Source organism: Odontesthes bonariensis, chromosome 23 (genome assembly GCF_027942865.1).
Source record: "Odontesthes bonariensis isolate fOdoBon6 chromosome 23, fOdoBon6.hap1, whole genome shotgun sequence".
Classification (NCBI taxonomy): Eukaryota; Metazoa; Chordata; class Actinopteri; order Atheriniformes; family Atherinopsidae; genus Odontesthes; species Odontesthes bonariensis.
This window is the reverse complement of record NC_134528.1, coordinates 10,936,963-10,962,167: the sequence shown is the minus strand read 5'-3', so window position 1 is coordinate 10,962,167 and position 25,205 is coordinate 10,936,963. Positions and strand designations below refer to the sequence as shown.

The 25,205-nt window shown below is 43.8% G+C and overlaps 1 protein-coding gene across 3 annotated transcripts; it reads right to left on the bottom strand.

Annotated features, from left to right (window-relative positions):
* On the bottom strand, positions 1-25,122 carry cep131 (centrosomal protein 131). Of its 3 annotated transcripts, none has more exons than XM_075458294.1 (30): positions 24,988-25,122; positions 23,524-23,710; positions 23,285-23,379; positions 21,722-21,833; positions 21,017-21,144; positions 20,570-20,674; positions 20,294-20,470; positions 20,076-20,193; positions 19,155-19,268; positions 18,531-18,723; positions 18,264-18,358; positions 18,076-18,183; positions 16,910-17,078; positions 16,725-16,819; positions 15,094-15,273; positions 14,801-14,992; positions 14,509-14,646; positions 14,288-14,413; positions 14,088-14,204; positions 13,865-13,894; positions 13,378-13,480; positions 11,482-11,683; positions 9,006-9,113; positions 7,961-8,078; positions 7,804-7,878; positions 7,374-7,516; positions 6,461-6,638; positions 6,164-6,360; positions 2,500-2,560; positions 1-242 (listed from the first exon to the last, which is right to left on the bottom strand). In XM_075458294.1, exons 2-30 carry the CDS (start codon positions 23,707-23,709, stop codon positions 171-173), a joined length of 3,735 nt encoding a protein of 1,244 aa, XP_075314409.1. In that variant the 5' UTR covers position 23,710; positions 24,988-25,122; the 3' UTR covers positions 1-170. The 3 variants fall into 3 exon arrangements, with proteins under 3 accessions (XP_075314409.1, XP_075314411.1, XP_075314410.1); XM_075458296.1 differs by having other exon boundaries at positions 18,264-18,328; XM_075458295.1 differs by lacking the exon at positions 13,865-13,894.
* Between the last annotated feature and the right edge of the window lie 83 nt (positions 25,123-25,205).

The following is a 25,205-nucleotide window of genomic DNA, read 5'->3' as shown; positions in this document are numbered from 1 at the left end:
CTCAGTGCATTTTCCCCATTCTGCGTTTTTCAAGTGAGGTAGGTTCAGTCACATGTTCAGTCTTAACAGTCGGGGGAAACCTCCAAAGAACAGAGCAGCCTCAGGTGGAGGCACTGATGGAGGAGGGGTGGGTGGGGGTCCACAGAGATGGAGCCAGACCCTCCCGTCAGTCACTTCTCCAACAGCTGCTTCCTCTGCTGCTCCCACAGGGCCTCCAGGTGGTCCGCCCGCTTCAGGGCAGCCTATCAGAGGAGAGGACAGCGCTGTCAATCATCAAACATGTTTAAACTTCTGTTCTGACAGACAGACAGAGAGAGAGAGCAGCACCGACCGGGCCCGCTACCAACATGCACCCAGGGTCATCAGGTCACAGGGATGGGGACTCGGGTCGCTGTTTTGATGACTTGTGACTTGACAAAAAATAAAAGACTTGAGACTCGACTCGGACTTGGAAGTTAAAGACTCGGCACTTGACTTGAGACACGATGACTTGAATGACTTGAGTGTTATTCAGTTCATGTTTTCAGTTTGAATATAAAATGAATAAATTAATTTAAAAAATAATATGGATTACCCGGTAGGAGCGCAGGCTGAGAATGGCGTCATGATTGGATCCCTACCCTGTCAATCAGCCATGCCCTCTCTACATACCTTACGTGTTTATTGGAGAGAATCAGTGGTGGAGGAAGTACTGAAGTGTAGTACTTAAGTAAAAGTAGAAGTACTGTATCAAAAATCCTACTTAAGTAAAAGTCATAAGTACTGACTTTTAAATTTACTTTAAGTATTAAAAGTAAAAGTATGCGCGCTATTGGCTGTCTTTCAATGTCTAGGCCATTTTGATGAAGAATGCAGGTATAGCTACTGGTAATACTTAAGCCTCTACAGAAGTCACTGTTAGTAAAAACTATAAGCAACATTGAAGCTGACAGAGCCACCTGATTGGTTTAAACATATTTTTGTGTAGGCAACGTTATGGCAAAACTGCATTTATAAAATGTAACGAGTAACAACACATATTGTAGAAATGTAGTGGAGTAGAAAGTATAGTTAATAGCTGCAAAATGTAATGGAGTAAAAGTCGAAAGTATGCATTATTATTTTTACTTAAAGCTGCAGTCTGCAGGATTTGTTGTTGTCATACGTAAAGTCCTAATTTTTGGCATTTTAAGAGTTTACATGATCTATCAGAACGCTTGAAGTTGAAAACGGTGACCTCCGTAGTCGCAAAATGCAAGAAATGCTTATTTTTTAACCGAAAAATGAAAAGTTATTCAACTTCCTGTCCCGCCCCATCAAAACACATGAGAACTCGTGCACGTCTACATGTACGCCAGATGCGCGTACACGACTCCTCATTCATCAACTCACCTGTCATTTGCGATCATGGAAGACACAGTAAGTAGAGTAGCCCGTAATGAAGTTCAATAGTCTAGATAAATAAGCGTGAGGCCGAGCCTACCTTATATCGCGCGTGCACAATCGGTGATTGACAGGCAGCAGAGCCCAGCTCGTAACCTGATTGGTTACCTTTTACCGGTCCGGTCTGCAATTTTGTAAACAAACCTGCTGGCTTTGGAGGGACCTAGCGGGACATATAGGGGACCTAGAGAACTCTTTTTTTTTGTATTGGGGTATTTGATGTACTACTTTCAGAATCCCCGGACAGTTCCAGGCATTATGCTTGAAAAAGAGTTGCAGACTGCAGCTTTAAGTAAAGTACAAATACGGAAAAATTTACTTAAGTACAGTAACGAAGTAAAAATACTCTGTTACATTCCACCACTGGAGAGAATAAACTCATATCAGATATGCATCAACATGGCAGCGGGAGGGTTTCGTAATTACCATTTTGACGGCTAAAGACGAAACAGCGCTGTGCAAGACATGCGGCATCAACATCTCAGACAGCCAGACGACAACTTCCAACTTTGTTCGTTATTTGAAGATCCATTCTGACCAGTAAGTGCTTGTCAAATTAGCTAATATTATCCTGTTAGCCTAGTCTGTAGTTAGCTAACGTTAGCTTGATATGATACGGGGTGGGGGACAGTTACTTAAATCTTGTCTTTTCACTTTATTAAGATCAGATTCTGCAGGTAAAATTGCAAAAATAAGGTGACTTGAGTTGCCCAAGAAAAAATTACTTGGGACTTGCACATGTGTCCCATCTCTGTCAGATCACACCAACGCACTCAGGACACGTTCAGCTGTGGTCTGGGACACTTGTTTCTTACATCAGTGTGTGTTATATCATGTGTTGCTGCACACTGTACCCCACAGAGCACCAGGGATATATCACACGCAGTAAAGCTGCCTTTTATTGGGAGCAGATGTGGTTTTGAGCTGCTCCTTTAAAGGCTGCTTCTGACTGAAACCTGCATGGCTTCAGTCAGCAGATGTTCACACAACATACTATTTCACCCTCCTTTCTTTGTCTCGTTTGTTACAGAAAGAATTTTAATGCCACGTCTGATCTGGCTTCATCAGGTGACTCACCTCGTGCTGCTTCCGGAGATTATTCACAGTTTCCTCTTTCTTCAAGATGGCCGACTTCACTCTGGAAAAACCACAAACACGAGGGTGTTAAATATCCCGGAATACAGAGACCCTCTTCACCTTTTTAAAAGCTCAAACCACCGGGCCTGAACATGTTTTCTGACTTTTGTTCATCAGTGTTTGATAAGGGTTCTTTTTCTTTTTTAAAACTCTTTATTTATAGTACAAAACATTGAACAATTACACATTCAAGGTCCGGGGGTGGTCAGTATTTTCGAAAGACAGAATATCATACACAACACGTTAAAACAGTCTCACTCATTGGCCAAATAAGCCAATAAGCTTTTTGGAGTCGGATTGAGTAAGTCATTTGCTCTGGGACATGCAGTTGTTTTATAATATCAACAAAAGTATCTGTAGTGGGGGCATTTTTCTGGAGCCAACATTTTGTGACGGCCTTTTTACTTGCTACCAGCAAGACCCTAAGAAGATAATTATCAGCTTTACTCAATCCATCTGGAATATTTCCAAGATAGAGAGTGAGGAATGATGCATTGATATTGAAACATAGAACCTTTGAAATGATATTTGCCACTTCTGGATGGGGGGCAAGACCAAAAAAGTGTTTGATAAGGCTTCCAACAGCAAACTGAGTCTTCACTTCAGATCTTATCGATGGTTCGGTTGTTTTTCTCTCAGTCAAAGAGCAGCATTCGGATATTTGGGACCGACTTTCTACCAGCTGTTTATTTTTAATCAACGAATGTTGGGAGGCTTTTATCAGGCGTACGGTGACAGTCGTCCCCCGTCAGGGACACAGCGGAGGGAAAACTGATATGAAGCACATAGTGTGAAGGTTCACAAACTTATCTGGTGTTGTTTTAGAGTTTAATCTGAACCCTCTCACAGAGGGGGGTGCATGTTATCTGAGAACACTGAGACAGAGGAAAACAGTCTTTGTCTCTGAGCCCTGCCACCACACTGCAGTCTGCAGCACTCATCTCTGTCCTGTCCGCCTTCGCTGGTCCTTACCTCCACCATCAGGTTGTTTCCAGTTATCTGAAACCACTTCTCAGTTTTCAGGTAATCAGGTCTGGTCTCTGGCCTCATTCAGTTCATCAAAGTTTAATTGGCTCACCACAGAAAGTCAGTTTATTTTGTACCAGGAGGATCGAGGCGGGGAAACTCTCCGGTAAAGAAGCAGATCTGTTCCGGTTTATCATCGATGCAGAGCTGGAGCTGTTGGAGTGGGAGCCACAGCCCCACAGCAGGAACACTGCCTCCGCCCTTCCATCTTTTATTCATACAGTTAAATACTTAGAATATAATAATAATAATCTTCATCTCCACAGTGATGCTACTTCCATTTATTTTCTCTATATAAAATTCCCCAGATAAATTAATTAAGATTATTAATTAATCGTTAACATCAATTAACCTTTACTTACTGCTACATTGCTTACTGCTAATTGATACAAAATGCAGAAGACATTATAAATCATGTAAATAAATCTTTTTTCCTCTTAGTTTTATAACAGTATTTGAAACACAGACTGCAGACACACAAATGTGTCTTTCATGCTATCTGATATCTGTTCATTTTCTTTAAAACATGCTGAAAGCAAACATCTTATTGCAAAGTGTGGATGTGGTGAACATTTAGCACGAATGAGGAATAAGCATTACACTCATGGCCAACACTGAAATGCAGTTAAAAAACTTCTCCATTTCTCTTTGTGATGTGTTTTATCTCCGTTTATCAGAGTCCTGAGTAAAGTGGACTGTACTGCGACCTGGTGAGCACACTGTGCAGCCAAGTTGATTTACTCCAAAACAGCAAATGGAAACAAGCCTCATTCACATTGAGAGATATCGTCTCTGCAGAAGACAAACACAGCTCGAGTTGCAGCGGACGACGTTTTAATTAATGACCACAAAGGCACCGATTCATTTGGAGCGGGTTCCATGTACACCACACCGCGGCTGGAAACACCACAGCACCTAATGTGCTGCTGAAATGAGCTCCCAACAAACACAATGCTATCAACTGGAGCCAAATATTTAGTAAAAGTAGCAGTTTCAGGCTCTTTTGGGAATTTACGGACGGCTTGAAACAGAGAGCAGGACATGATTTCATCTGTTGACAGTAACAATAATAAAAAACAGCCTCAAACTTGCTAAACTTTCATACAGTAGCATACTGTAGAGCAGAGATACTCATTGCGCGGCTCCTCAAGCTTTAATTGGCGGCTCGCACTCGCATAGTAGCTTATAATATGGTAACAATAACAATACATTTTTTCAAATAACACACAGCGAATACGGCCCAGTATTAAGTATTTTTATTAAGTTTTCATTTTTGTAGTATTAAGTATTTTTATTAAGTTTTCATTTTTGTAGTATTAAGTATTTTTATTAAGTATTAATTAAGGCTTAATGGTGTTTTCTAAAGGGGGCTTTGTTAAACCTGGCAACGCAGCCCACTTAAACCACCGTCACACTTGACCGCAGAGCACGCTAGCTCCTTTAGCCAGCGCGAGATGCAGGCACAATGGATCGGTTTTTAATTAAAAAAGGGCAAAAACCAGCACAAAAACCATGCTCATCCTGAATGTCTCATTATGATTACAACAACAAACTACAAATACAACATGAAGAAAGTCGAGGACATGCATGCCAGCTTCTGCTCATCCCAGTATTAAGGTAAATATGTTCTGAATTGAAAATGTATTGGCTGTGTTGTGTCTTTTTTTGTGGGATGTTTTATATGTAGAAATGCATATTTGCAAAAGGGGACTTTAGTTTGTTGTGGTAAAAGTGGCTCTTCCCTTGATTTTGCTCTGCCAATGTGGCTCTTGGGAAATAAATAGTGAGTATCACTGCTGTAGATGAAAGTGTGACCTCAGTTTCCTGCCTGTCAAACATCACTGAGGCAGTTGCGACCTTTGGGAAACCTTCAGCATAAAAGCACACAGCAGGAGGTTTTTGGTGTATCATAGAGCTCCTCCTCAGCCACGTGTTCCTGTTAGACTGAACATACGCTGCTTATCATGGGCGGCTGCACGTCTCCTGCGTTCGTTTGGAACATTTCTTTAACATTTAAGATGACCTCACCTCCTCTCTGAACACTGTAATAGATGCCTAACTCACTGTTACCTCGCGCTTCTTCACCTGTTTTCCCTGCAGACTGTGAGATGATGTTCCTCACTTTGGAGAAAGCGTTCACTAAATGGCTGAATGTAAGTGTCAAAGCATCCGGTAACGTTACCCTCCATGAATCAGGTCCTCCTCAGAGCTCCTTTAACTCTCCATCCAGCTCACATTTCTCTTCTTTTATAAACTGTCTAAAATCCCAGCAGAGCTGCTCAGTTTCTGCCCCAAATATAGTTCAAGCTACAGTTTTAAATGGCGTGTCAACATTCCTTTTTCCACTTTTACTGGAGTGGATGTGGAGGGAGCCAGCTGGCCTCTAACAAAGCTTTTTAAATGTTTGGAGACTCCCACTGATCTAAATCCATCACTTGACATTCCGCAGCGGGTTCGGGGAAGTTTCTGTGTCTCTTAAACTTTTAACATGACGTTAAACACGGTACGTTTGACAGCACAGTGGCAGGCCTGTTGTCTGACTCGCTGTTTGAGGAAAACAAAGGAAGCTCCATCTTACCGGTGGTGGACTTCAGCCAGCTCCTCCTCCTTCTCCCGGGTGATCCGCTCCACCTCCAGCCGCAGCCTCGCTCGCACTTCTGAGACCTCCACCTTCAGCCCGCGGTTTTCCTCCTCCGTCATCACCAAGCGGTCTGCGAACTCCTGCCTTATCACCTCTGCCAGTCTGCGGCGCTCATCTGCCAGCTTGTCTCTGGTCTGAGGAGACGAGCCCAACACCGGGAACAAAGCCCGATTTATTTTTGGGAACAGAAAGTTTAAAACGGTTCAAACCTGAAGTCGCTCGCATCCTTCTCACCTGCGTGATGTCGTCAGTCTCCTGTTGCTTCTGTCTGAGCACAGCCTGGAGTCGGATCAGCTCTCCTTCCGTCTCCACCTGCTTCCTCCTCAGCTCTTGCTGTTTCTCCACAGCCGCCCTCTCCGAGCGCTCCAGCTCCCTCAGCTCAGCTTCGTACTTTTCTCTGATGCGCTTCACTCTGAAAGCGGTAAACATTGATTTCAGCATCATTGATGCACACTACTGTTGTTATTCACTAAGAATTAAGATCCACTGATTGTGGACACTCGCAGGACATGATGGCGTTATTCAGTTTTTCTTCATATGTTTGGTGCATCAGGTTTATGTTTATGACATCATCGAGAAAGATGGCGGAAGATGATAAACAGAAAACAATATGCTTCTCAAAACAATATGCGTTCAAAAGATGCAGTGATACGAAGGGAGAGAAAATAGCACCAACAATTGTGAGGTCTGACTTTTTCCTGGAGAACCATTTTGTGATGCAAATGTATTACTCTTTTGAACGCATATTGTTTTGAGAAGCAAAACGCTTTATTTTCTAAACCCCAGCCAACTAGCCGGACTACCTTCGTCAACGCCAAAACGAGGCTGGAACTTAGCTCACAGGATGCAGCAGGGGGTAAGAAGATGTTCATAAATGATGTTGCTAATATGGGATGTCATACAGCTTTGTGTCAAAAGAGGCAAACTATCCCGTTAAGCTAGTAATGAGCATGTCACACGTGTTTGAACTTGAAGGTAAACAGCTTTTCTTACAAACAGAACCCCAGACTGGGCTTCACACACACACACACACACACACACAGACACACACACACACACACACACACGCACACACACACACACACACACACACACACACACACACACACACACACACACACACACACACACACACACACACACACACCTGTTGTCAGCTGCCCTTTCACAATCCTCTTTGTCCTTGCTGGTCTCCTCCTCCAGCGTCCAGATGGCGAGCTCGATCTCTTTGTCACGATCCCGCCGCAGTTCTTCCTTCAGCTCGCGCTCGCGGCCCAGCATCCACGCTTCCTGTGAACACACAAACACAGCTTGATAGCAGGGAGGTGTGACAGAAAGATACCGTTTTAGTAGAAAAGTTCAGCTTCTGTTCACACGGATGAAGTTCTCTTGCTTTTGAAACGACTGCAGAAGGAAATGTAAAGTTCTTTCCTTCCTCAACCAACTGGAGTTAGACTCAGATGCCTACACGTCTACGGATAAAGTATCTCATATTCACAGAGTATCTAATGATTAATTATACTTCACAGGTGAGGATAAACAGAGCAGAGTGTGGCTGTGCTGGATTCATGACAAACCTCTTTCTTCTTGTAGTTTCCCTCCCATGTCTGCCTTTCAATGTCCAGACGTTCCTGCAATGCCTTCATCTCCACCTAGAAACGCAAACAGCACTCTGCATGAGCTTTAGTTCTGATAAAAGCAGGAGATCTGAGGCCGTGGAGCCTGAAGTCTCACCTGGTGCCTCCTCTCCTGCTCCTCTCTGGTCTTATCCAGCTCCTCTCTGAGGGCTCGTCCTGCCAGAGAACTGTTCTCCTCCAGCTGCCGCCGCAGATCCTCCAGCTCGCTGCGCTGCCTGCAGCAGAAGAACGAGAAGAACAACCAAAATCTCTGGTTACATCAACAGAAAAAACTACTTTTGAGCCACTCTAAATAAATCTAAAGAGGATCATCAATGTGGGATCAAATTCCACATGTTTGTAGAAAGTTCACACTGACTGACACATTTGTTTTCTAGTGTTCCAGATGTGACCTGCTCTGCAGCTCAGTCGCTGAAAAACTATTTTATGGGAAAACTGTCCCTCAGGGCATCGTGGCTTTCATGTTCCTTTCAGAACTGGAGGAGAACCCACCTCCAGGTGATCCGGCTTCCTTTGTTTTTCAAACCTTAAAGATACTCCGGCGGAGCACCAACACTGAACAGAACTCTGGACTGAGAGCTTTTGTTTTCACTTCCCGCAGATTCCCCTCGTGTTTGTGACGGTCGCAGAGGAATATTCTGCACCACGGTGCTACAGTGCTCAGAGGGTCCTTCCCTGACCAATGCAGGGATCCTGGGCTAAACAAGGAACCAGGGAGATATTTCACACCACAAACAGGCACTGGTTGAACCTTTCAGGGCATCTGGTACGTTTAGGACATGGCTTAAAATGCGTAACATTTCTGATGGATTCAGAACTCCTGCCATCTTATTTCTCCTTTCTATCTCAGTTATCTCTCCCTCTCATTTTATGCTATACTGCAGTGACAGTTATTCTGTCTGGATCAATCAGTGGAGGAGAAACACGGTGTATAATGGGCTGACAGACACCTCAACACCATGTGACTGCAGCTGAGCTGAACTCTGTGTGAGGAGCTCAGACTGATGATCTAATCTGAGCAGAACTTCACTGGAAACACAAACATCTGTGATAAGAAATCCCCTTTTCGGCCCCCGGGGTAAAGGTTCTGGGTACTTTTCAGTTGAAATGCAGCTGCGTTTGGCTCTGACCTTTGACCTCACCTGGCAGCCAGCTGAGCCAGCCTCTCTTTCTCATCAGACACCTCCTTGAAGAGACGCCTCCTCTGCTGCTGCAGGGACAACTCCTCCTCCTGCAGCTGCTTCTCATACCTGACAGAGACACGCAAACAACTCAGTGAACAAACTACTGAAGCTCCCATCTACAGCATCCTGGTTGTGTGAGTAGCCTTATAACAACATATAAGCATAAAGTGTGAGTAGCCTCATAACAACATATAAGCATAAAGTGTGAGTAGCCTCATAACAACATATAAGCATAAAGTGTGAGTAGCCTTATAACAACATATAAGCATAAAGTGTGAGTAGTCTCATAACAACATATAAGCATGAAGTGTGAGTAGCCTCATAACAACATATAAGCATAAAGTGTGAGTAGCCTTATAACAACATATAAGCATAAAGTGTGAGTAGCCTTATAACAACATATAAGCATAAAGTGTGAGTAGTCTCATAACAACATATAAGCATAAAGTGTGAGTAGCCTCATAACAACATATAAGCATAAAGTGTGAGTAGCCTTATAACAACATATAAGCATAAAGTGTGAGTAGCCTCATAACAACATATAAGCATAAAGTGTGAGTAGCCTCATAACAACATATAAGCATAAAGTGTGAGTAGCCTTATAACAACATATAAGCATAAAGTGTGAGTAGTCTCATAACAACATATAAGCATGAAGTGTGAGTAGCCTCATAACAACATATAAGCATAAAGTGTGAGTAGCCTCATAACAACATATAAGCATAAAGTGTGAGTAGCCTCATAACAACATATAAGCATAAAGTGTGAGTAGCCTCATAACAACATATAAGCATAAAGTGTGAGTAGCCTCATAACAACATATAAGCATAAAGTGTGAGTAGCCTCATAACAACATATAAGCATAAAGTGTGAGTAGTCTCATAACAACATATAAGCATAAAGTGTGAGTAGCCTCATAACAACATATAAGCATAAAGTGTGAGTAGCCTTATAACAACATATAAGCATAAAGTGTGAGTAGCCTTATAACAACATATAAGCATAAAGTGTGAGTAGTCTCATAACAACATATAAGCATAAAGTGTGAGTAGCCTCATAACAACATATAAGCATAAAGTGTGAGTAGCCTTATAACAACATATAAGCATAAAGTGTGAGTAGCCTCATAACAACATATAAGCATAAAGTGTGAGTAGCCTCATAACAACATATAAGCATAAAGTGTGAGTAGCCTTATAACAACATATAAGCATAAAGTGTGAGTAGTCTCATAACAACATATAAGCATGAAGTGTGAGTAGCCTCATAACAACATATAAGCATAAAGTGTGAGTAGCCTCATAACAACATATAAGCATAAAGTGTGAGTAGCCTCATAACAACATATAAGCATAAAGTGTGAGTAGCCTCATAACAACATATAAGCATAAAGTGTGAGTAGCCTCATAACAACATATAAGCATAAAGTGTGAGTAGCCTCATAACAACATATAAGCATAAAGTGTGAGTAGCCTCATAACAACATATAAGCATAAAGTGTGAGTAGCCTCATAACAACATATAAGCATAAAGTGTGAGTAGCCTCATAACAACATATAAGCATAAAGTGTGAGTAGCCTCATAACAACATATAAGCATGAAGTGTGAGTAGCCTCATAACAACATATAAGCATGAAGTGTGAGTAGCCTCATAACAACATATAAGCATAAAGTGTGAGTAGCCTCATAACAACATATAAGCATAAAGTGTGAGTAGCCTTATAACAACATATAAGCATGAAGTGTGAGTAGTCTCATAACAACATATAAGCATGAAGTGTGAGTAGCCTCATAACAACATATAAGCATAAAGTGTGAGTAGCCTCATAACAACATATAAGCATGAAGTGTGAGTAGCCTCATAACAACATATAAGCATGAAGTGTGAGTAGCCTCATAACAACATATAAGCATAAAGTGTGAGTAGCCTCATAACAACATATAAGCATAAAGTGTGAGTAGCCTCATAACAACATATAAGCATAAAGTGTGAGTAGCCTCATAACAACATATAAGCATAAAGTGTGAGTAGCCTCATAACAACATATAAGCATAAAGTGTGAGTAGCCTCATAACAACATATAAGCATAAAGTGTGAGTAGCCTCATAACAACATATAAGCATAAAGTGTGAGTAGCCTCATAACAACATATAAGCATAAAGTGTGAGTAGCCTCATAACAACATATAAGCATAAAGTGTGAGTAGCCTCATAACAACATATAAGCATAAAGTGTGAGTAGCCTCATAACAACATATAAGCATAAAGTGCGAGTAGCCTCATAACAACATATAAGCATAAAGTGTGAGTAGCCTCATAACAACATATAAGCATAAAGTGTGAGTAGCCTCATAACAACATATAAGCATAAAGTGTGAGTAGCCTTATAACAACATATAAGCATGAAGTGCTGAGGACAGCGTGACATGCTCACCTGTGTTTGGCTTGATCTCTCTCCTTCTGGCACTGCTCCTCCTTCTCCCTCTCCAGCTGCTGCCGGAGCTCCTCACATTGGCGGATGTAGCGTTGCGCCGCCCGCTCATCCGCCTGCAGCAGCTCCGCCTCGTGAAGCGTCCGCAGCTTCTTCAGCTCCTGTTTGTGCTTCGAGATCAGCTTCTGGATCTCCGGCTCCAATCCTAAGCGAGGACGGAGAGGAACAGAGAAAGGTTTATGCTCTGTTTACGCCTCACTGGATACAATGTGCGGGAAAAAAACTGCCATGATTCACATTTTCAAGGCTCAGAAGCCTGATTACAGGAGGACAGTTTTATTCTCAGATTGCAAGTTGGTCAACAGACTAAATAAAGTCTCCGGGCCTGTGACTGTACAAACACTTCTCCTGGAATCAGCACCTCACAGACAGGAAATAAAAAAAACAACACAGTCAGCCAGTTAATTGAACACCTAACAAACAGAAACAACAATCTGAAGCTGTGTGGGCTGAGTCAGCCAAAGACCTCCTGTCGATTCCAGAAAAAACAAGAACACAGTCTTACTTTTCTTATCAAAGACAGCTGACGGAGCTTTGACCCAGCAGTTTTCTTAAAAAAGGATTCGTTACTTTAAAAACTATGTATGTAAAACCTTCTTTTATGTGTTGATTAACCTATTTGGTGTCAATATGTGAATGTATCCCCAACTCTCTCAGTTGCCTTGAACAGCCTCCACACTCTTTTCTATGTGACCAAACATCTGCTAAAAATGTTTGTGAGCGCCTCGGTGCCTCTGCTGCTGCACAAAAGATGTCAACGAACGAGCTTCTAGTGCAACAAAAACTCAGAAATTCCACATTAGCACAAAAAATAACAGTTTGATGGAGTTTCATGAAGCTGAAAGTGAGCCTAGTAACTCCAGTCCTCAATAAACCTCGATGCACAGCATCAGCATCGGACACATGTTCATGTCTTTGTAATAGCAGGTTCTGTTATAGTGCTGCATTCACATAAAATGGGAAACAGAAATATCCAACATTCCACTGGCAAAGTTTTTAATGAAAAACTGAAACTGCTGATGAGAATTTGTGGTTAATAGCAAAACAAAAAGCAAGAGCAAAAGAAATCCAACTTCCCATTTCAGAGGTACAGTGAAAGTGGCACGATCCGAACAGGAAGACATTTCTACTCTGATCTGGGAGTGTGACGTAGAAATCCTCTGCATATCTGACCAAATCCCTGAAGGAGATATTTCAAGTGTCCAAGACATCCGACTACATGCTCTCAAGCAATAAACGATTCTTTGCTCAATAAACGATCTGAACACATCACAGCAGCTTTAAAATCTTTACTCTGGCTTCCAGTCAGTCACAGAATAGATTTTAAAAGCCTGCTGATGGTTTACAATCTGTGATCTGTTCAGAGAATATAAAGCCAGCAGAGCTCTTAGATCCAAGGACTCAGGTCAGCTGGTCCAGTCCAGAGTCCAGACTAAACATGGAGAAGCAGCATTTAGCTGTTATGCTGCAAACAAGTGGAACAAACTGCCAGTGGAGATTAAACTTTCACCAAATGGAGACATATTTAAATCCAGGTTAAAAACATTTCTTTTCTCATGTGTCTATGCATGAAATCTGCACGCTATCTTTGAATTTATCTGGACATTTGCTTGTTTTTAAATTAATTTAAATTACTTTATTTGTTTCTCTTTATATTCTTTTATGTATTTTTAATGCTTCTTCCACTCCCTGCTGTAATGCTTTTATTTTATGTGAAGCACTTTGAATTGTTTTGTACATGAAATGTGCTACAAATATATTTGATTTGATTTGATTTGATTTGATTTGATTTGATTTGCTCCCTGTTCATTTCTGAGGTTTCAGCTCCGTCCACTCTACCTTTGACTGTGATCTCTTTAATCTTTTTGGTTTTCTCATCGATCCACTTCTCCCGGCGGATCTTCTCTGTGGCGCTCATTAGATCTTTTAACTTCTTGATCTCCTGTAGAAGGAGGAAGAGGATTGGGGAGAGGAGAGGAGAGGGTAACCATGGTGTAACAGAGAGAAGATGCTGCAGTGATGAAGCCTGCCATAACACGGGCAGTCCAGCACTGCTTCATGAAACAACGGTGACAGCGGATGCAGGTAATAAGAGGAAGAGGAGAGCTGATGCTAATTTTGGCAAAAATAATTAACCTACTAACATGAAGAACAGTGAGCTTTGAATGTAGGCATCAATAAAAAAAAATGAGCGTGAAGACTCACATGCAGACAGACTGTCCGAGAGAAGTTGTGTGGGACAGACAAATGAAATGAGAGGTGAGTGGAGGAACTGAAAGACGACTGTGCCCGAAGATGAATGAGTAAGAAGAGAAGTTAAAGTTACCTCGCACAAGGGACCGAGAATTTGCCACACCTATACGGCGAGAAAAAAAAACAGAAATACACACGAGAGGGAAGAGAGAATGAAGAAAAAGGGAAGACAAAAGACAGTTAAAGCAGCACCAGAAGGAAGCGAGTCACACTCACACCAGATGCAAAGCAGAGAGGCCGAGGCTCGCAGTGAGAACTGATGCAGAGACGGTACTGTAAACAGGGAAGGAACGCACCATTTCGTGCTGCTGCTGCATTTGTGCGATCTTCTTGGTGTACTTCTGGTCCACCTGCTTCAGCTCGGTCACCACTCCTTCACAGCGCTCGCTCAGAGTCTTTTTGTCGTTGATGAGCTGAGGAGAGACACCGAACATCTCAGCCCGAGTTTAAACACAGACACAGCCGGTCAGGGTGTTTTAAATGCATGCACACGCACCTGATCGATGAAGGCCAGGTGCCTCTGGATGGTGGCTTCGTATTGTTCCTTCTGGAGCTGGAAGTTTCTGCTCAGCTCCTTCTCCGTCTCCTTCACGTGTCTCGCCGTCAGTTCCCTCTGCTGGGCCTGATGCGCCGGAGGAAAAAGGGGCAAAAAGACCTTAGCTGTGAGCACGTCATCGAACAGAGTCAAAAACTAACGGGGGTGCGCATCTCGCCCACCAGAGCTGTCTGCAGCATGTTGACGGTGCGTTTCTTCTCCTCCAGCTCCATTTTGATTCTCATCATAGAGCCGGTGACTTCAGCAGCGGTGGCCGACGCGTGCTCGATGCCGACCAGCTCCTCCTCAGACAACACAGCCTGAAAACAACAACGGGCCAATGGGACACCAACCAGAAACTTCAACAAAGACAGTTAAAGCAGGGGGTAAGAACATGTTCATAAATGATATTGCTAGTATGGGATGTCATACAGCTTCATGTCAAAAGAGGCGAACTATCCCTTTAACACTGACCTCTCTGTGTGATCCTGAGGTGACTGAGCGCGGCCTCTCCTGCTCAGACTTCTCCATCTCATCCAGGAAGCTCATGATGCTCTGCAGCTTGGCCTCTGAGAGCAGAGCGCCCCCGTCTGGCAGTGCAGGGTGATGGCTCAGCTGACCGTGACGCTCAACGTTGTCAGTGGTCAGAGAGTTGGAGTCCCCGTCCTTAAACAACATGCAGGTCACAGTCATAGAGTCAACAGTTTTGTCACAGTTTCATCAGGATTGTTTTTAAAACAAAACCTCTGAAGATAATGAACACCAACCTCATCTATCCAGGCATATTTCTCCTTGCAGTAGGACTTTGGCTCTGACAGCCTGACTGGCTCCTCCTCTAACAGCTTCAGGGTGTCCAGCAGCTCGTTGAGGGTGGTTTTAGATGGAGCTCTGCAGGACTGAGCTCCCTGACGCTGGTCCTCCACACTCACAGACCTCTGCAGGATGTCCTGCAGCACGCACACAACCAACATGCTCACAAATGTCACCAGAATCAAGACACAAGAATTGCTGATGAGATTTTAGGGCTCATATACACCAAAGCAAGGTCGCAAACAAGCAATGATGGCAGATCTCCATGCTGCGTCTCCTCATGTTGGCGGGAGGTGGAGGCGTATTTGAACACACCACAAAGATAACCTCCACTGCCGACTCCATCATACAGCACACGTGTGCAAAAGGACGCGACTTGGTCAACGAATAATTTAACCAGGCAGAAACGTAAACAAATCAATGTTTGTATAAAGTTTACGTCTGTGTTTAGTAGGGCTGGGCAAGTTAACTCGTTATTATCGCGTTAACGCATTAATTATTTAACGTCGATAAATATTTTATTGCGAATTAACGCATGTTTTTTTTTAATTTTCAAAATTTTTTAGGGCTTTTGTGCCTTTAATGGATAGGAAAGTTCAGAGGGGCAGAGAGAGGGGGAACGACATGCAGCACAGGGCCGTCCGATGCGGGACTCGAACCGGGGCCAGCTGCAGCGAGGACTATAGCCTCTTGTTCATGGGGCGCCTGCTCAACCCACTACGCCACAGACCACCCCTGTTTTATTATTTATTTTATTATTGTAAAAGTCTGTTGCTCACAGGCTTTTATTTTGTAAAAGTCTGTTGCTGTCTGCTGCGGAACCGGAAAAGAAAGTAATCGGCGGATCCACCAAACATGGAGAAGGGTACGGAACTTTTACTCAGCCATTTTCATTTTAAAGTTCTTCCAGACGGCGGAGTCGACAGAAACAAAGTCATCTGTAAACACTGCCAAGTTGAATTGTCTTCTCAGCGTAGTAGTTCCAGTCTAAAATATCACTTAAAGGCAAAACACACAACTGATAGCAGCAAGTCATTCAAGGAAACAGACAGTGGAGCGAGGCTTCTACATAAAAACTACAGAAAGATGCTGATGTTAAAAGTGTGTTTGCACAACAAATGTTATGGCACTTTCATTCATATGGCAGCACATTTAAAATAAAACTAAATGCTAAAAGCTATACACTACTTTTAGATTCATTTTGGGATTTTGCGTACAAATGCGATTAATCGTGATTAATCAGGGAAATCATGTGATTAATTAGATTAAACATTTTAATCGTTGCCCAGCCCTAGTTTCGACCCAAAAACCAGAATTTTAGTTTAAACTAAACGTTTCCTACATGAATGCCTTCATTAGACATTTAAACTTACTAAATAGAAAAATAACAGTTAAAGGCAGAATAAATTACAACAGATTTCCTCCCCTGCTCGCCCCGACAGCGATTTAACACGAGGAAGTGAGTGCAAACAGCCTCGACTGGGTCTGACAGAGCCGATGGTTCGTCCCACGCAGGAAAAACAAGGACAGATGCCGGTCAGACGCCACACCGAGCCTTGGTGTGTGAGAGGAAACGTTCCGGACTCACCTGAGAACTCTGGGATCCTCTGTGATTGGACAAAGCAGGAGAAACAGCTCTGAAGCCGAGGTCGCCTCCGTCAGCCACGACATTTAAACCGGAGTCTGTAGAAACACACAATCCAAAGTCAGAATCTACTTCTGGCGAACAAAAGTCACTGTGAGGACAGTGTTGATGTGAATGACAGGATGGACCTGTGTTCTTAGTCTTGGAGTCTGTGGGTGACATCGGGCTGTTGTTGCTCGGTGACGCAGGATTTTTGTTTGTCGGGGAAATCTTGAGCGGTTTCTTACGTCCCATCGTACCCGTCTGCCTCATGCTTTCCAGCTCCATCTCTGCAGCTCGCTGCGTTCTTCTCTGTTCCTGTAATGCAGGGAGGGAGGCAAACCATCAAGTTTCATTCATTAATCGGTTCACTCACTTTTATTACCCACTTCCTCCTGTGCAGGGGGACAGAATGTCGATTTAGAATCACCAATTAACCTAAAACTTGCATGTTTTTGATAGGGCTGGGTAACAATTAACATTTTTAATCTAATTAATCACATGATTTCCCTGATTAATCACGATTAATCGCATTTGTATGCAAAATCCAAAAATGAATCCAAAAGTAGTGTATAGTTTTTAGCATTTAGTTTTATTTTAAATGTGCTGCCATATGAATGAAAGTGCCATAACATTTGTTGTGCAAACACACTTTTAACATCAGCATCTTTCTGTAGTTTTTATGTAGAAGCCTCGCTCCACTGTCTGTTTCCTTGAATGACTTGCTGCTATCAGTTGTGTGTTTTGCCTTTAAGTGATATTTTAGACTGGAACTACTACGCTGAGAAGACAATTCAACTTGGCAGAGTTTACAGATGACTTTGGTTCTGTCGACTCCGCCGTCTGGAAGAACTTTAAAATGAAAACGGCCGAGTAAAAGTTCCGTACCCTTCTCCATGTTTGGTGGATCCGCCGATTACTTTCTTTTCTGGTTCCACAGCAGACAGCAGCAGACTTTTACAAAATAAAAGCATGTGAGCAATAGACTTTTACAAAATAAAAGCCTGTGAGCAACTTTTACTTTTACAATAGTAAAATAAATAATAAAACCTGCGCTAATGCGCGATAAAATATTTGTCGGCGTTAAATAATTAATGAGTTAACGCGATAATAACGGGTTAACTCGCCCAGCCCTAGTTTTTGAACAGCGGGAGGAACCCGGAGTGCAGAGAGCACCCACACATGCATGGGAGAACAGGCAAACGTCCCACAGGAGAGCCTGAGAAGCAGAAACCTTTGAGCTGTGAGGTGGCAGTGCTCACCACCGTGCAGCCCAGGAACTAATTCCATTTGAAACGCAATCACATGTGTTCACCTGTGCAGCAGTGAGACGGGTCAGACGAGATTTCTCTTTGAGTTTCCTGTCACTCTCCTGATGCTGCTGCTGACCCACAGGAACGTCTCCCTCTGTTCTGTCCTCCTTCTACAAATAGAACAGAAAGTGAGTCTTTCAAAACGATCATGAAAGAATTAAAGCACCTTGAGAGGTAATGAAGGACACACCTGAGAACACTGAGAGCCTCTGTGACTGGACGGAGCAGGGGATATGGCTCTGAAGCTCATCTCAACTAAATCAGCCACAATGTTCAGATTGAAGTCTGCAGAAACATGCAGCTGATCAATACACTGATTACAATCCTTTAACATCATCCATGTTTGATATGACGCTCTTCAGGAAGCTATAAGAGGACATGAAGACGTTTGCACTCATAACGTCATATAAAAAGGTTCAGGGATGGCTGGAAGCAGATCGTGATGTCTCGTACAAACCTGTGTTCTTAGTTTTGGTGTCTGTGGGGGACATCGGGCTGTTGTTGCCCGGTGAGGCTGGACTCTTATAAGTCGGGGAAATCTTGGGCTGCTTCTTTCGTCCAATTGCACCCGTTTGCCACACGTTTTCCAACTCCGCTTCGGCCACATGCTGCACCTCTGCGGCTCGCTGTGCTCTGTTCTGCTGCAGTTCCTGCAACACACCAGCAGGGGGAGACACAAGATCATCCTGTGAACTATCCGGGGAAGGTTTCTACACAGAATCGATGCTGGCAGGATTGAGATTGGGACACATATCTAAGAGTTATGGTGTAGAAGCTAAAAGAGAAGCTTGAGTTAGTTTGTGCTTTCATTTGAGAAGAGTCCTCATACGTGTTAAAGTCTTAGCAAACGTCTGACAGTTTCTAATCTTTTTGTAAAAAACAGAAGGGTCTAAGAAAGATGCCTGTGAGTTATGGTAAGAGAAGGATTTAATGTTCTCAGAGAGTCACACATACAGGAGACTGAGAGTAAAGTTGTCAGTTACGTAGCTTCAGTTTGGACTGTTTTCATTCACAATGCTCATCACATCTCCCATCTGTATGGAATCACTGGAAGTAAATCAGTGTTATCAAAGGTGTGCACCTGGATGGCGGCAAGGCGGGCAAGACGGGCTTTCTCCTCACGAATCCGCTTCCTGTCTTCAACCTTCCTCTGCCCCTCCAGGTGACCGTCCTCCTGGGTTCTCTCCTCCCACTCCTGCAGGGGGGAAAAGAGTGTCAGCACCACAGAAAGTAGAACCAGTTCTGACCACAGAGGGTAAAAAGAAGAAGCTAGAGCCGCATTCGGACAGAGCAGTTCTAAGAACTGTCCTACTCGAATTTCGTTCTGATAACTGTCCTTCCCCAGCGGAACTGTTTCAGTTTGCATTCGCACATGAGTCGGGACTGATGCGATGCAACCGTCTGCGACAGCGACGTGTTCCTTTAGCGCCACATTCAACAACAAAACAGAACAAAACAAAACCCGCGAAAAGTAAGAAGAGAAGAAAAAAACACCACCAAGAAGCTAACATGGAGAGCGGGGAGGCCACCGTGTTCATGGTCTGCATGACGGTGATATCAATCATGGCCGATCACATCGAGCGTCTAACATGGAGGCTGGAAGAGCTCACAGAGAGAGTCAGGAGACGAAGGATGGAGCGCAGGCCATACTTCTTGGTTTCATGAAGGAAGGAGAGCAGAGCGCCGCAGACAAAGGAGACAACGTGTGAGTTTAACTTATTAAACACGCCAAGGTTGTGTCCGTGTCGTATGAGGAAACATTTCAGCCATGACAACATGACAAGGGGCGGAGCTACCAACCACCAAACACCTCCGTCAGATGTGTTCCTATGGAAACCAGAACAGACCCAGCCTCGGAGAAGGAGCTGAAATGGTTCCAGGAACTGAGGGCGATTGTCCCGAGTTCCTGTTTGTGCGAATGCGGGAGAAAACGGCCCCGTTCCTGAAAAGGTTACAGGAACTGCAGAAGGTTCCTACAGTGCGAATGAGGCTTAACACATACCTTTCTTTTATTGGCCAGGATTTGTTTGATAGCTGCCTGGTTGGTAAGTTTTCTTTGAGTGTGACGTCTGTACCAGCGCTGAATGGTGACTGCTGCCTGGTTCACCTGCAGAATGAACCTTCGAGAGAACACAAGAGAACTGCTGTGAGCCGCACAAACACCAAAACACCGAAGCCGAGTCAGCATGCAGACAGCAACCAGTGCTCGGCGGGTCTGACCTCTCGGCCTCCTCCTCTGTGACCTCCCCCCTCCGCGGGGGGACGGGGCTGCAGCGCCGGGCCGACACTGGAGACCTGTTGTTGGAGGCGGAAGATGAGCAGAAATTCTTCTGGGACTTGGTGAGGGAGCCGTTCTCCAGTGACACCTCGTCATTCGCCGTGGCCTTCAGGATGTTGCTGGAAGAACAACATGTTGATGTCTGGCATACGTTTGCAGCACTTGGGATTCTGAACACCCACCGATGTCAGCGGGTGACTGAACATTTCGGGACGTACTTGAAGGAGGGCTTCTGGTTGGAGCTCTTAGGGGTGAGTGGCTTCTCAGAGTAATTGTTGTGTAAGATTGTGGTGACGGAGTTGCCCACAGCTCCCTTGTTGCTCCTGTGAAAAACAAACAGCCACATTATTCAGCGCACGGACCTCCTTGGGGCATTAAAGTAACTGACACTGTGCAGGCTTTGACACAGATTCTTACCATGGCACACACTCAGCCAAGACTGTTTTATTATTTCCATGGAAGAAAACTCTGTGTGTGTGTGTGTGTGTGTGTGTGGGAGGAATTCGTGCAGGCGTGGGTATCAGATGCCGTGATCAGCAGGTATGAAACATTAGAAACAGCTAGAAATCCAGAGAGAAGCATGAGAAGGAGACACCTGGGTCATTGTGTGTGTGTGTGTGTGTGTGTGTGTGTGTGTGTGTGTGAGAGACAAAGATGCCGCCCACCTGTTGTTGGCAGTGAAGGTGGCAGCCAGAGCGATTCCAGGCTCTTTTTTCTTCAGGCTGGTGGGCGAGTCCATGCTGCCGGTGCTGCGGGAGCTCGAGTGTGGGGGGAAAGATCTGGGCTGATCGTCCTTAAAAGGCAAAAACATTCATTTATTACACACTTAACTACTACAATCTTACTAGTATTAATATTTGAAAAGGCTTTTGTATTTCTAATGCTTAGCTTTGTGTTCTAGCTGTTTACCACAGGTGATGTGATTGCACTGGAAAAAAATCTAAGTCTTACCAAGTATATTTGTCTCATTTCTAGTCAAAATATCTCATTACACTTGATATAAGACACAACTGCCTAACAAGTACCATTTCAGCCAGATATAGGGACTTGTTTGAAGACAATACATCTGGAATATTTTGTTAAATGAAAAAGTCTTGAAAACAAATTGTTTTGAGTCGGATTTCATATGAAACAAGCTTTTTTTTACATTTGAAGAGGTTTTTAAGCTAATTTCAAGATCACTTTTATCTCAAAAGTCCCAAATATCACATCTTATTTCAAGAAATCTTGACAAGCCGATTTTCACTAGTTCCATTGGCAGATTTTTTTGCTTATTTCAAGCAAAAACGTCTTGTATTTGTTGTTTTTCTTTTTGGAGGGGCATTTGGGCTGTGGATCACAGCAGAGCATGATAAGAGTGTTTGAAATACCAGAATGTTCCAGGTGGTTCTGTCCGGCGAGGTCTTGCTCAAACTGGCCAGTTTCTTACGTCCATCTGAGCTGCTGTCAAACAGAGCCAAGTAGTCCTCGCTCTGGTCCTGACTGGAGAACACAAACCAGCCACACATTAGACTGTTATCTCAAAACCCGGAGAAAAGAAGACCCAAGCGGGTGAAAAACCTATTTTTTTTTTGTCATTCGGTAACCTTGGACTTGTTAAAAGAGCTGTTGGGGTGAATGAAAGCAAAGCCAATCCTCTAATCCATCATTAAACTTGGGTCTCAGCAGTTTTTCACACAGTTACACAACTTGAAATAAGGTATTCCATTGAGCCGCAGCTTTTTCTGATTAACTGCTGTCATGACAGCTGCAGAAATGGGGCTCATCACTTCTTTTCTTCTGGAATTCACCATGTAGCAGCTGACTGTCTGCTGGGGGGGGGGGGCCTGTGATGGATTCCACGCTAATGCCTGCATATGTTGATCCTGGTGGCCTTGCGCTGCGGCCCCTCCATCATGAGGCGCAGATGCAGGGTGACCCCCTGTCTGTGCGGCGTGTTTCTGTCTGCATAAGTACATAAGACGAGAGTGTGTGTCTTCGAGGGGGGGGGCGGTGTGTGTGAGGCCAGCTGGCCCAGGGAAAAGCTATCTGACAACACTATTCAGGCAGCACATTCCTCTAGTTTTTGAGTTTCAAGCAATAGATGCAGGGAGGGGGAGGAACCAGTGGAGAGGCAGAGCGGTGGTGAGTGACCCAATGACAGCCCGAAAAGAGTCCAGAGGGTTTGGGAAAGTGTTGGGGGGGGGGGGGGGGTTAGACTGTCTTTAAATCTAAAAGCACACAGCTCCTCATGTCAAAGACTGAGAGGGAGGGGGCATGGCGGCAGCTGCCAGACAATAGAGCCCAAATGTGTACACACACTTCTCCTTTCACTGGCTCCTGGTGGAGGGGGTAACCTGACCCATTAGGTGCTCACCCTCCCCCTCTAACATGGGACAAAGCCAGTCCCTGCACCCCCCGACCCCAGAAACAGCCTCCACCCTTTTATCATGCAGGAGTTGGCGCGCCATCGTTCCCATTGTCCGAGCCGCCGAGGCGTCAGGGTGACCAGCTGTTGCTCACCGAGGAGAGTCAGACTCTGGTTTAAAGAGCCTCACGACGGAGGCCTGAGCCTTTAAATGAGTTCCCGGGAATACAAGCACCACTTCAAGACTGCTGGGCACAAATGATCTAAAATGCACAAATAATCTTTTTGTTATCTAAAAAAAGCACGTCCTTCATATTTCAGAATCATGTGTACTTTCTGTAAAGGTTACTCTGTGATCTAACTGAGAACCTCAGAGCCGGCTGTGCCCGAGGCCCTGCAGAGAACATGAATCAGCACATACCGTACTGTACGCACTGCACTGTGTCAATGTCAGCGATAAGAAATGAGCAAAACTGGTTTGACCCAGAGAAGTAAGATGAGAAAATGATTCTCAAAGAGAGACGCCACTATCCTCTCTGTGCAACTGTTACTGCATCAGTGGGTGTGAGCGACTGTGTGTTTGCACCTTAAACTGAGGTTGGCCTGCTGGTTAACCTGAGTGGTGCTGTTGGACCGCCTCAGGTTCTTGATGGAGCGGGAGCTACCAAAGCTGGCATCACTCTGTGGACGTAAAAGGCTTGTTAATAGGCGAGTTATGCGCTGGGATTACAGGGAATTGTGAAACAAGAACGAGGAGACAGAGCTGGACTTCCTCATTCCTGCATCTTGACTTGATTATATCAGTGGTAGACGTTAGTAACTCACCAGCGTGTTGCGTTTTCCTCTGCTGTCACCAGCCACAGACACCGACACAGATCGAGAGAAGTACTTCCCCGGTGATGCGCTGCTGGGCCGTTTGGACATAGAAAGCTGGAGGCCGGACAAGCTGAGGTCCAGGGCGTCTCCTGGGGCACCTGTCGGGATGGACGAGGGGCTACGTGTTGTATGCATCCTGTGAAAACAGATGCAATGAGCTTCTCATGCCGTTTCCCTGGGAATGCAGCGGGCACAACCACAACAACAGGGGAAAGAGCAGACTTGAGTGTTTGTCTCCCACGGTAACCATCAACAAAACCACTAACTATTTTTACAGCCACTGTGAAAGCATGGCATCTCGGTGGGATGTGAAACCGGACTATTGTTTTTAATGTTTATCATGCTAGCTATGAACCACCTCTGACAAACTAAGCAGAAGATATGACACTAAAATTGATGCCTATTAAGGTTCTATGACCCATGTGACCTAAGATTTTTTGTTGAATTTCCCAGTCGAAAGGTTTAATATGATACATCTGTTATAATCTAAGATGTTATAATGCCACTATAATGTTAGTTTGTTCTGCATAGATTGAGGAAAAATAAAAAACAGAAAATGAAACGTGCATGTTTCTGGTAAACCAGCAAAAAACTCAGTTAACAATATCTTTAAACGTTTTTCTGATTGTTTTTTAGCTTCTCAGAGGCTGGCAGGTCAGAACATACACACATTTGTGAGTGACGTACCACCTTTCAAAAACAAATGCACAAAGCACGATGGAAAAGCATTTAAAGTGTCTATAAATCCAGGTCACATATTGTGACGCTGCATCACCTGTTAACGATATGCTAGCTAGAACTTAGTAACACAAATGTAAATTTGCCAAGGTGAAACCCAATTTTTGTGCTTTCATGATAGAACTCCAGATATATTTCAAGTCAATGTCCTCCTCTAATAAAAAGAAAGCTATCAAAACTATAAATCTAGTCTCCCACTTTGAAATCTCTCTCTCTCTTAATTTATTATTTAAACTACTTATTTATGTATTCATTTTGGTATGCTTATTTGTTCTTCATTTATTATTAATGATACTTGTCATGTTTTTGCACTGCTTTTGTATCTTGTAAAGCAAAATAAAGTTGTATTAAAAAAAAAGAAGCTAGAACTTAGTAACTTCAATAATATAGGAAGCTAGCAGTAGTTAAAACGTTATTAAAGGCATATGCACACCTAAGCTTGGGGAAGACAGTTTTGTTTTTCAACGTAGCACACGTTTAATTATTACTCCCTGCCATTGTAATACGGACAGATTACGCTAATGAATTTCAGTCCTAATATGATGCAGAGAAATAAAAACGGTTAGTTTTTAAGTGAAGTCTGGTGGGAGGATTCCAAGCTAACAGTTCTTTAACGTTCCTTCAACGAACGCCGAGGAAAAAAACACCATTGGCTGCTGACCATAAACGACTTACTTCACCAGCTGGAAGGCACCATAGCTGATAATCTCCAGTCTGCTTAATGGTGGTGATTTTATCCCCAACACAATCCGCTCGATAAGCAGTGAAAGTACTCCGCGGACTCACAGTACAAACACGAAGAACCAAATAACGCGTATCATCATCTCTGTGGTAACAACACAGGCGATCGCCGCTCCTCCACACCTCTAATTGGTGGAAACGTTCCGTATGCT